This window comes from Rhinolophus sinicus, linkage group LG05 (genome assembly GCF_036562045.2).
Source record: "Rhinolophus sinicus isolate RSC01 linkage group LG05, ASM3656204v1, whole genome shotgun sequence".
Lineage (NCBI taxonomy): Eukaryota > Metazoa > Chordata > Mammalia > Chiroptera > Rhinolophidae > Rhinolophus > Rhinolophus sinicus.
The window spans coordinates 29,580,420-29,593,292 of NC_133755.1; the positions used below are offsets into that span (position 1 = coordinate 29,580,420).

General features: G+C 39.7%; 1 protein-coding gene and 1 pseudogene across 2 annotated transcripts in view; both read right to left on the bottom strand.

Annotated features, from left to right (window-relative positions):
* THADA (THADA armadillo repeat containing) overlaps positions 1-12,873 on the bottom strand; it is a 292,405-nt gene that overhangs the window by 224,407 nt on the left and 55,125 nt on the right. For both annotated transcript variants that reach the window (XM_019748640.2, XM_074331930.1), the window contains exon 23: positions 83-215. In XM_019748640.2, the coding sequence (XP_019604199.2) occupies positions 83-215 (133 nt within the window). The remainder of the gene's footprint in view (positions 1-82; positions 216-12,873) is intronic.
* LOC109456342 (large ribosomal subunit protein uL3) lies at positions 2,516-7,945 on the bottom strand (annotated as a pseudogene).

The following is a 12,873-nucleotide window of genomic DNA, read 5'->3' on the forward strand; positions in this document are numbered from 1 at the left end:
TATGCTCCCTCACATGTCAAGGGGGTTAGAATACGCTATGATCAAAAGACAAACAAACAGCTATGGTCCTGTGGATAAGTACCTGTATGTAGAAAGGAATTCCAGCACTGCGCCTTGTAGCACAGAGTTTAGATGAAGGATCACTGCATTTAATTTCCTCTAAAACATTCCATAACCACTGCTCCGGTAGCTTTTGCAGACTCACATTAGGGCATCTAAAAGGCATACATAGAACAAACATTTGGAATTATCATGTACCAAAAGGTAAAAGTACAAACTCTTGATACATATTAAGATTGCTAGAAAAGAATGCATATCCTTACATTTGGAGGGAGGAAAATTAAAAATGCCTCACTTTCCACTTTTCACCTACTTTCCTCTTTATTACGGGTCTTAGGATTTGAAGCTATTAAAGATTCCACCCTTACAAAAGCATATAAAGCATATATCTTGTCTGCATAATAAGCTTGCATACCTAGGCTTGCACCCACACTTAAAATGTTCTAAAGATGGTTCATTAAGTTCTCACAGATGTTCTATACAACTGCAAAACTCCAGAGTTCCAACAAAGAGAACGTAACTTTATTGTAATTTATGTTCTACATTTATAGAAATTATACATATTCAAAGAAAACACATTCCAAAGTACATTTTAGTAATCATTTTCATCTCTCTCAAAATGTGGACTACCACAAATAAAATTTTCAACCAGATCCTATGGAGAATAAATAAAGGAAGTTATCTGGGAAGAGGCATAAACATTTTGAGGTTATTTGAATATTACTTAGTGAAATTTTGCTCTATTATATTAGGTGATATTCTAGGATGCTTAAGAACACTGAATTTAAAGAAAATGTTTTAAACTTATGCCCTGTAAGATTGTATAACATTATCCCAAGAAATAGGATAGTCAGTGGTAGACACACACAATGATTTTAGGAGGATCGTAACTGGATTTAACTAAAGTTAATACATGAAAGTAAAGACATAAAGTCCAAAGGAAAAATACAGCCGTCCGTCGCTGATCCAAGGGGGATATGTTCCAAAACTGCCAGTGTATGCCTGAAACCACAACAGTACCAAACCCTATACATGCTATGTTTTCCCCCCATATATATATATACCTATGATAAAGTTTAATTTATAAATTCGGCACAGTAGGAGATTAATAATAACTAATAATAAAAAGAACAATTATAACAATATCCTGTACTTAATAAAAGTTATGTGACTATGGTCTCTCTCAAAATACCTTATTACATGTACATACAGGGTGGATTCACTGGACAAAGGGATGATTCACGTCCGGGCAGAATGGGACAGCATGAGATTTAATCACACTAGTCCGAATGGGGCATAATTTGAAACTTATGAATTGTTTATTTCTGGAATTTTCCATTTAATATTTTCAGACTGAGGTTGAGCACAGGTAACTAAAACTCACAAAGCAAAACTGAAGATAAGGGGGATTACTAGACAGTCTTTTGTAAACTGAGGAAGATATTCTGCAGAAAGATAACTGACTTCTAATTTGTAGTGAGAAATAGATCTCTTAGAAACAATGTGGGATTTTTATTTTTTTTTAAATTCTGGTTTGGGATAAGTAGACAACTTCAGCTGCTGACTAAACATTCCAAATAGCAACTCAAATATAGTTGTTTATATCTTGCATAGAACAAAATACATATAAATAACATTACTCTAAAGGAGGCATTTTAAAAAGTTTCACATGGGCCTAAAAATATTATTTCCACCACAAATGTTAGAACCAAATCTCCCTGTTCCCAGGAGGCTCTGTAATTTTAAAGGTTTCCTTTTAGCATGGCTTAAAATCCATCACTTCAACCCTGCTTCTTCCCACGAAACCCCCCCCAGCCACCCAAATCAGCCATCAACAATCTGAACGACAAGATTAAAAGAGATTCAAAGGCATAACAACCAAATGCAAAGTGTGAACCTCGTTTAGATTCTAACTCGAACAAAACAAGTGTAAAAAAGATACTTTCAAATTAACAGAAGGAATTTATATACTTGTATGTACTAGAAATTATATGACACCAAGGAATTATTTATAAGATGTGCCAATGGCATTGTGGACATGGAAGAAAAGTGTCCACATTTTTTAAGAGTTGCATACAGAAGTATGTAGGAGTAAAAACAACAGATCGAGGATGTACTTTATAACACTTCAGCAAACCACAATGGAAGGGACAGATGGAGTGAGCATGACAAACCTTTGATAGCTCTGAAATCTGGGTGATAGGTAGTGATTCATTATACTATTCTACTTTATATATATGTTTGAAATTTTTACGTTTTATATATTTGTATATTTATGTTTGAAAACTTCCATAACAAAAATAATCCTCCCACACTTTATTTATAAGGATTGAAGTCACTTTCCATCATTGGATTTATATCTTCCCCCTATCCCCTCCACTGGAAAATCATTTTTATTGAGATCCCACCAGCTGCACAATCTGTTCTGATATTAAGCTCCTTCTTCCTTTGCAATTCAGTCTTTCTCAAGTGGTCCCATGAATGCTTTCTCCTCCTCCACAGTCTGGAAGCGGCTATGGCCAAACTTGGAGGTGGTACTGATGAAGGTCAACCTTCTCCAGGGCCCGCTGTTTGGTCTGCACCAGCAAGGACTTGTGGAAGGTGAGCACTCACTTCTTGGTTCCCACCACATAGCCTTTCAGCATGACAAAGTCATTGGTCACTTCCCCATAATGGACAAAGCCATCTAGAGGGTTGACGCTCCAGGTCATAATTGGTGGAGGCACTGTTCTCCATCAGTTTGCCGTCCTTGATGAGGTAGCCCTGGCCACTCTTGTAGACCTTCTTGCTGATCCCAGTGCGGTGACGGTAGCCTTGCTGCCCAGCTTGGACCACAGAGAAGGCCACCTGGGCAGGAGGCCACGCCCCAATACAGGCACCCTTGCAGCCCTCGGTGGGTCTTGCAGGGCAGCTTCTTGCTGTGCCAGTGGCTGGTGACCCCTCTGTACCTTTGCCCTCGGTCACCCCGATGACATCGATCATCTCATCCTGTCCAAACACTTGGTTCACAGGGACCTGCTGCTCTAGCTTCTCACGGGCCCAGGCCAGTTTTTCGCCCACTGTGCCTCCATTCAGCTGGATCTCCATGAGGTGGGCCTTCCTCTGGCGTAGAGGAAGCAGGCACGTCTGGGTGTGGGTGATGACGGGCATGACTTGGCAGTACTTCCTCACGCTGCTGAAGTCCTTCTCCAGCTGCTTCTTGCCGTCGTCATCCTGCCACTTCCTGCAGTACTTGGTGAAGGCCTCCTTCTTAGATTTCCATTTAATATTTTGCACTCATAGCTGATATGCTCAGCAAAGATGGTCTTGAAGGTATGAAGGTATGAGGGGTTTCCACATAGCCCACAATACCCACCACCGCCATGGGTGGCATCTCTACAATGGTCACGGCCTCCACAACGTCCTTTTTTTAAAAAAAAACTTTTATTTACTTAAGTGTGTTTTCCAGGACCCATCAGCTCCAAGTCAGTCTAGTTGTGGAGGGTGCAGCTCATAGTGGCCCATGTGGGGTTCAAAAAAAAGATGGTGGTGGCTTGGAGAGTTGGCCCATGTGGGCATCACCCTTTCTTCCCTCAACTCACAATGGCTCTTGACTGTTAACAAGTCTAACTCATTTTCCATCTTGATAACATCTTCCAACTTGAAAGGTCTCCTATGACCTAACTCCAATTCTCCTACTTGAATCCAATCTTAATTTTCCCCCCCAAATTTCTATACACATTTTCTGTTCTAGTAAGGTTTTCATACTAACATACATATTCATTCTCTCTCTCTCTCTCTCTCTCTCTCTCTCTCTCTCTCTCTTTTCATATTCCCAACTAAGCCTTTGCTTATGCTCTCCACACTTATCCCTATTCATATAAATTGGTGAAACTTTCTCCAAATATTGCACCTCACAAGGATCTTTCCTTTCTTGAAGCTTCTAATGTACTTAGAACTATTAGGCAGAAAGTGCACAGGGGACCAGTACAATGCCATGGAAGGGGTAGGATCTGAGCTGCACTTAGAAAGACGTGCAGGCAGAGTTGTGGAAGGCCCACATATGTGGGGATGAGGAAGTAGATGAGATGACTGAGGAAAGAGCCTAAGTTGCCCTAGAGGCAATTCCCTACTTTAGATTCTTGGTTATTATTAACTATAAACAGGCAACCCTGTTAAGAGCACCACACTCTAACCAACTGAGCTAACCAACCACCCCATAACTTCCTTTTTGTTCACCTTAGATCCTGGCCTATCGACCGCCCACACGATGTGGGTCATGCGAGCCTTGCAGTCCAGGAATGCTGGAGGTGGACAGGCTTGGAGGGGTCATCCTTGGGGAAGCTCTTCACCTTCCCGTGGTACTGGCTGCTGTGCTTCTGAAGCAAGAAGCCCAGAGACTCACGCCTGGGAGCAGAGAACTTCCTCTGAGATATCCTGCCACTGAATAGTGCCGGTAGAACGGATTTGTATCTTTTAAATTTTAAGATAAATGCCTTGTGTTTCACAGAATAATTTCTCTAGTTTATTACTAACATTGCCAGGTTGGTATAACCCTCACACAGTTTTTGCCCAACCAAAAACTGAAATCCGAACTCCTAAGAGCAGTTATTTAAGTGCTGGTGATACAGTTATAGATTATTGCCTCCTTTTGCTCATTCTTCACTGTCTTTTAAGCATAATTAGGTTAATTTACTCCATAATAGGGTAAAGAAAAAAAGAGAATTGAAGCGAAAGTCATCTTTTTGCGATCTACCCATTCAAAAAAAAAAAAAAAAAAGTTGGTGTCATAGAGCTGATATAAGCAAAATCTACTTGATCTAAGATTATATGTGGAATTCATTTACTTGTATTTTCTTTCCTACCACAGGACCCCTGGTAATGGAGGACTGGCTCACAGGTAATGCTGTGGTTTGAGGTAAAGTCTGTAGGAATTCACTATGTAAGGGCGAACAGGAACTGCAGGAGATGAAGGGAATTTCCTATTGCCTATTTTCCTATCACGTGCACTGAAATACCAGTACCACAAACACTAGCTCAGTGATGCTCCTCGACAGTGTCAGTGAGCCTCTCCTGGGCCTCCCTGAGCTGGCACACAGAGGTTCTGGCAAAACCAACCAATGTGAGAAGGCAGGCAGGTCTGGGATCAGAGCAGGCCACCTCGCCATGCATCACCCTTTCTTCCCTGAACTCACAATGGCTCTTGACTGTTAACAAGTCTAACTCATTTTCCATCTTGATAAAATCTTCCAACTTGACAGGTCTCCTATGACCTAACTCCAATTCTCCTACTTGAATCCAATATTAATTTTCCCCCCCAAATTTCTATACACATTTTCTGTTCTAGTAAGGTTCTCATACTAACATACATATTCATTCTCTGTCTGTCTGTCGCTCTCTCTCTCTCCATATTCCCAACTAAGCGTTTGCTTATGCTCTCCACACTTATCCCTATTCATATAAATTGGTGAAACTTTCTCCAAATATTGCACCTCACAAGGATCTTTCCTTTCTTGAAGCTTCTAATGTACTTAGAACTACTACTAGGCACAAGGTGCACAGGGGACCAGTACAATGCCATGGAAGGGGTAGGATCTGAGCTGCACTTAGAAAGACGTGCAGGCAGAACTGTGGAAGGCCCACATATGTGGGGATGAGGAAGTAGATGAGATGACTGAGGAAAGAGCCTAAGTTGCCCTAGAGGCAATTCCCTACTTTAGATTCTTGGTTATTATTAACTATAAACAGTTCACCAGGCCAATTTATTTCCTTGAGTGTTGCATGCTAAGACTAAATGCTCCTTGTTAAATTGGGGAATTTGAAAACAAAGGCCAGAAGAATGTTCAACAAGGTCAAGGCTGGCAAGCTGCCCTCAATAGAGCCTTCTGTGCCCACTGCCAAGGATCCAGGAACCTCAGGAGCTCTGGGAAATGCTCAAGGCACCAACTCCTACCAGCCAGTCCAGACCTTCTTGTTCTGCTCTGGAATTCCCCAGGATCATACCAACTTTTCTGCAGAATACTTCAATTGTCTGGTGTCCAATTTGGACTCTGCCATTGGACCTTATTTCTCTGATTCCCTTGCTTCCTACCTCTGCATCTCTCCCAGGCTAGTCCTGGCCCCACATCAATCCAATAATAGAACTCCCAACCTTTTTAGTAAAGTGAAATATGTTATGTTTTAAACAAAATCTACTCACCAGTTTTAAGTTATCATACTGAAAATACATTTGCCTGCCACTAAGGAAAGAGAACCAAACATTTATTAAATGCCTATTATACACCAGCTACAACACTAGGCTTTTTACACTTTACCTTACTTTGCAACAAACAAATCTGTGCGAAGGCATTATTTCCCCCAACTAACAGATGAGAGAACATATCACAGCGATTAGAGGACAGACAATGGAGCCAAGTTCTTCAGTTTAGAATCCTTGCTCTGCCACCTAATAGCTGTATGATCCAGGACATCACAAAACCTCTCCATGTCTCACTTTCCTTTTGCATAAGACGAAAGTTGTTGAGAAGATTAAATAAGTTTATTCTTGCAAAGTGTTTTCATAAGTTCTTAATAGTTGCTTTCTAAAATTATTATCTATTATTGTAAGTAAAGCAGGTTTTAAAGAATTTCAACTGAACTTCTGATAAAGATGAAACAGGTGGTTTTCCATTTTGGCAAGATATACTCCCACACACACAACACGTATTAATAATAACCAAAATATACAAAGAGAACTCCCAAACCAAATGAGCTCAAAAACAAGGTAATTATCTGGGTGAAACAGACTAGAAATGCACAGCAGCGAGTGCTAAAACCAGACATCTACAGGGTGATAGCTCTGGAAGTGGCAGTAATGGCAGGAAGTCAGTTGTGGGGTAACTTACCATACTCCCAGGAAATGGGGAATTTCGGCAACCTCCTCTCCCATGAAAGAGCTACTGCCAGAGCTGCCTTGGGATGCAGCAGTAGGAAAGCCATAGGCCCAGGGAGACTTGGAACCAGGCTGACTTCTAATTTGGTGACCAGATCTGTCATATCCCCAGTATCTCTGTAGATGGGGAGACCCAAAATGCCACTGTCTGATCTAGTTCCTTGATAGAGAGGAATGAGCCCAGAGAGATGAAGGAATGATTGAATCGTCAGAAAGACTCCCAATCATAGCTAGCAAATCAAAATTCAAAACACAGAAATAAGTTTTATATTAAGAAAGACAAACTAAAAAATCAATAATTAGAACACGAATTCACTCCACGTGAAACTTAATTTTATGGAAGTCTAAGAAAGACCTTAAAATAACTTTAGAGTACTCAAGAGATCAATGAAGGAATAACATATTTAAAAAGGGCAAGAAATTATGAAAAACAGGCAGTACTGAAGTAAGAACAGGGACATGAAAATAAAGACATTGGAAATACTAGAAATGAAAATGTACTTTCAGTAAAATAACAGATAAGGTGAATTCTAGGGAAGTAGTGACTTAGAAGACAGTTTTATGGGAAGTGTACCAAAGTAGTACACAGAAAGACAAAAATACAAAATAGATATATTGTGTATGAATGTATGTGTATGTAAGTAAGTCTGCACCCAGAGACCTGCACGTAAAGAAATTCTAAAGGACCTCCTTCAGCAAGTAAACCCAGAGCAGTGTCAGTATGGTGTCTACTAGACATCTCAAACTTAACATGCCCGAAACGAAACTCCTGGTTTCCTCAAAAAATCTACTCCACCCACAGTCTTTCCCATCCTAGTATATGAATAACACATCTTAGGCTAAACACGTTGGAGTCATTCTTCCTCTCAAGTACCAAATCCAATCTGTCAACATACCCTGTCTATTATACCTTCGAATTATATCCAGATTCAGGTCACTTATTACTCTCTCCACAACTCTCCAAGCCACCACCATCTCTTTTTTGAATTATAATAATATTGTAACCTCCTCACTGGTCTTTCTGCTTTTCTCAACACAGAAGTTAAAGTAATCCTTTTAAAACGCCAGATCATGATATTCCTTTGTTCGCAGACCTTCCCATGGCTCCCCATTTTTCTCAGAGTAAAAGCCCAAGTCCTTACTATGTCTTATACTACCTAGTCCTCAGTGCCTGTCTGAGCTTACCTTCTACAACTCCCTCCCTTACTCACTCCACTCCAGTCACAAGTGGTTTATTTGCTATTCCTTAAATACCCTAATTCCACGCCTCTCAGGACTCGGGCACCTGACTTTCTCTCTGCCTGGGATGCCCTTCCTCCAGCTAGACAACTGTTGATGACAGTGTTCGCTCTACTTGTCAGTATGTTCAAATCTTTCACGCTCATTTTTCAAATCGAGTAAATGAGAGAAAGAGGGAGAGAGAGAAGTTAAATAATTTGCCTAAAGTTGTACAGCTATTACGTAAGTGACAGGGAAAGAATTAAAATATAGATTGACACCAAAGCTTTCACTTAATAAAAAGACATTACTTCAAGGTGCCTGACCTAAATGCTCAGTTACACATTTGGCTTGATCTGGCTCATGATACAGACCCTATCAACTTTCTATGATTTGCTTCAGTGCATTTCATCCATTCATTTGGGAAAAAAGATCTATTAAGTACCCAGTAGTTGCTTGGCACTATGCTGTGCCCTACGAAGGGAGCAGTAGAATAAAAATTCCAGTTTACACGTAAGTCAAAAGCATGCTCCTGTGACTTTGGAATGTATCACCAGAATATAGTGTTTTTAAGAAATAAGCTTCCTAATCATGTTTTACTTAGCTTACCTTTCAGGTTGATTTTAATCCCTGAATATTTACCATCGGGATGGGGGTTAAAGTTGTTTTTATACAAACTGGATGGTTTGGATGGAAAGCTAGCTGGAGAATTAAAATATCCTACAGAAAATCCACCCAGCGGATAACCTACTTGTGACTGATGTGAGGTGAACTGTGTCGCATTCATTTTGGAGGTATTCCAGCTGCCGTGGACAACTGGGGACATTTATTACTCTTAATAAACTGTTTTCTTACTTAACTGAATGCCTCACTGCTTGCAAACACAAAGCTACTGATTTCACATTTTAAATGTGAAGTACACGTAAAGCCAATATATGAAGCAAAATTCCCAGAAAATCATCAAGACTCAATTGCTAGGAAACTAGTTATGTGTAACTTCAACCAAGTTTAAGCCTCTGCCCATATCTTCATTTCCCAAACAGTAAATTTACCATGCTGTTACCACTGAAGGCTTGTAGCACAAGAGGGAAAAACACCCTTTTCCTTTCCCATAAACACAGACTTCCATTTTGTCAGGTTTAAGAGCAACCCCAAAGGAAAATTCATTCTAATAAATAAGTTACCGGGTTGAGAAAAATAAATATCAATAAAAACAAAGCTAGTATATACTGATTGGTTGTTAATAAACTTTTACCTTACCATGGTTCCTTTTTTCTCTTTCCTTATTTTTCATTTGCTAATCATTAAAATGATTCTGAATAATGCAACAACAACAACAAAAGTTTATTTTGGGGACAAAATCAGAATGTGTCTCTAACCTTGATATAAAGTAAATGATATGTTTACTCAAGCTCAAGATCATCAGTCATCACCATCGTCATCTGACTGAAAACAGCTATAAACAATAATTTCAAAAATAACAAGCTCTTAGCCTGGCTATTCAGAATGACACACTTAGATTCCTAAAACACTGCATATCACATATCAGAGTAAATGATACACAGGCAACCAAGTGGGGGAATAATTAGTACTGTTCTGATGCACAATACAAAGATAAGGGTTTTATTCCTTCATACAGATGAAAACAGAAGAAACTGAAAAACATGTACCTATGTACATTTTTAAAAGAATGAAAAGGAGTGAGGCTTTCAGGGAAAGTAGAAGATAATGTGATAATTTTAGAATCTCCTCCAAATCTCTGCCATATTAATATTGTTATGAGGAATTCCACTTTTCTTATTCACCCAAGCCTAAGGTTTTGCTAAGCAAAGCTTCAACTGCCTATAACATAAAAATCAAGTCAGACTGTTGACTTTGAGCTTGTGGGGGGCAGGGCTACTTACTTATACCTGGAGCAGCATACCCTTTAGGTTTCAAAGAGAAAAATGATCCACAATTGTAAAAAAAAAGGTGTTTCCTTCAGAAGCTATATGCTTTAACTATTCTATGCACTAGCCTAAAATCACCTACTGACGATACTGAACAAACGGATCTAAGATTCCAAGTACAGGCAGGAAAAGAGTCAGGAGGAGGATAGAACAGCTTGGAGAGACGGTATACTTTCTGAGAACAGAAACTTGACCTCCGTTTATGTTACAGATTCATATCTAATAGTTTCTCATTTGTCCTATCCAGCCCTTCTCCCTCTTCTATGCGACTCTGTAACACATCTATGTACTTTACTTGTTGCTAATCTTAAAGCTACTTACTAGGGTCCATGCATATTAATGTCTGTACAATTTCCAGGATACCTTTCATTTTTATATCTATTTGGTTGGAGACTCTCAGAAAAAAAAAAAAAAAAAAAGATTTCCAGGGAGCACAAAATCTAAATTCCTTATCCTGGCTCACAAAGCTCTCCATGTTTGGACACCTCATTCAACTTCATCTTACACCATTCTGTTCTTTAAATACATCCAAGGGCTTGTGTATTGGCTGATCCCATTGCTTGGAAAGTTTTTCCTCAGAAAGCTGCTGCTTCTTGTGATTCAAGCCTTGATTTACTTTAGTGTAAAGAGGAAAGAGAGACTTCTCCTTACCACCAAACTTTATAACATCAAAAAACATATTGGTATCTGATAGGTTCTTATTATTTTCTAGATGTCCTTTAAAATATAAACTCCATGGTATCAGGGACACACTCTGTCCTACCCACTTCTCTAGTCCCAGTACCTAGAACAGGGCCTGAACAGGGAGCTCAAGAAATATCTGTTGAATAAATGAATGACCTGTAACTTACCGACTCCATTAAATGCATCATTCAAAAAGCCCAGGTTGACAAAGAGGGTATAGTAACTAGAAAAGAAAGTATAAACAAAAGTGCTTTCCAATGACAAGAGGTGCCACCATTACAGCCAGCAGGTGAGTCAGCTCCTTAGCTTCCTTAAACAGGTATAAACACATTCAGAATCCCCACATACCAAGGTCATAGCACTTAGAGGAAGACAGTTTCTACTGAAATCCCCAAGTAACCTATCAAAATCAACTCCCTTCACCTAAATGCTACCTCAAGAGATAATTTTTTCCCCCCGATTCAAGAACAAAACCAAATATAGGATTCAAAACCCAGTATAGGGTTCATGTTTATATAGAATGTTAACTGAGGTTTGTACAGTTGTCAACATGGGGTGGAAACTATGTTTCAAATGACCAATACCTCTAAATTTTAACAAATACAATATTTAATCCAAGGTTATAACTAACCTTTTCCCCTCTTTCTTAAGGCTCTTTGGAAGACCTTCTCCAGGCCTGCAGCTTCAACCACTTCCTCTGTATGGGTAACTCTCAAATACATACCTCCAGCAAGAATAACTAACTGTCCCTGTCTGTCTGGGACAGAGGGGTTTCCAGAACCCAGTGTTAAAAACTGGGGCAGTCCCAGGTTACCCTGTCTCTGAAACTGACCCCTCTCCCAATCTCTTGACCTGTATTTCCAACTGTCCGATATTTCTCTGGGCAGCCGCCCAACACCACCTCAAACTCAACATGTCTAAAGTATTATCCTGCCTGCCAGCAGGCTCTTCTTTTTGCCTTTTCTGTTAATGGCATTAGTTATTCTTCCCATTCCCTGGGATAGACAGCTCAGTAAGCAGAACTTTTTCTTGGTCTTTCATTTCTGCCTTATAAATTACCTAATTTATTTCTCTAATCTCCAAAATTAAAATGCTGGACTGGAAGTTCCTCTAAGAACAAGAACCATGTTTTACCAATATTTCATCCTCTATACTGCCTACCTATCACAAATCCCTATACAAAGCAGGTGATAATAAACTTTTGTTGAACTGCAAATCTCTGAAGCACTATCAAGTTCCAAAACAAATTGGATTCCAGTGCTGGCTCTTTCACCAACTACTTATGTGGCTGTAGACAAATCACTTGATTTCTCAGTACCTAAGAATACAAATAAAAACTATTATTAAAATGCTTTGAAATTCAATGAGATATTATTACCTGGGTTAATGTTACAAATAGAGAAAGCAATCACCCTAAATTCTGTAAGTACCTGAAGCTGCTGATGAGAATGTCCCCAAAGCACCTCCTCATGGCCCCCCACAAGCCTTACCTCCTTGTTCAGGCCTTCACACGACTCTCTTAGATCTAGTTAGTTTCAAATATAGACCCTAATAACTGTCTCTAGGTTCACAGCAACCTCGGCCTACCACCACACCATCCTCTCAATGGCCAAACAGTGTTTCTAACACTGCATCTTGCACACAGTAGATGTTCAAGAAACCTTTTGTTGAGTGATTAAATAAGGACCAACTAGGGTTGGTGCCAGCAGCTGCACTCGTCCCTGTACCTTCCGTTAGGCAGGTAATTGCAAAACCAGGTGTAGAAAAGGAGGGCTGGAACTTTAAGGCTTTGCCATGGTGAAGTCACTGTGCCTATAAAAACACAATAGCTTAATCTAGAGTTGACTCATCAATGAACCTTCTGTTTACTCCCAACAAGGAAAGATTACTTTATAAGGAAGTGATTTCAAAACTCCAGAGTTGCTGGTGTTTATCATATTGAAGGAATTGATAAGTAAAAATGGAACCACGCAAGGTTCCCAAGAACAATGCGACACACTTGGATTGTTTATTTTGGTTCCTCATCACACAATCCAGGGGTCAGCGAGGAAA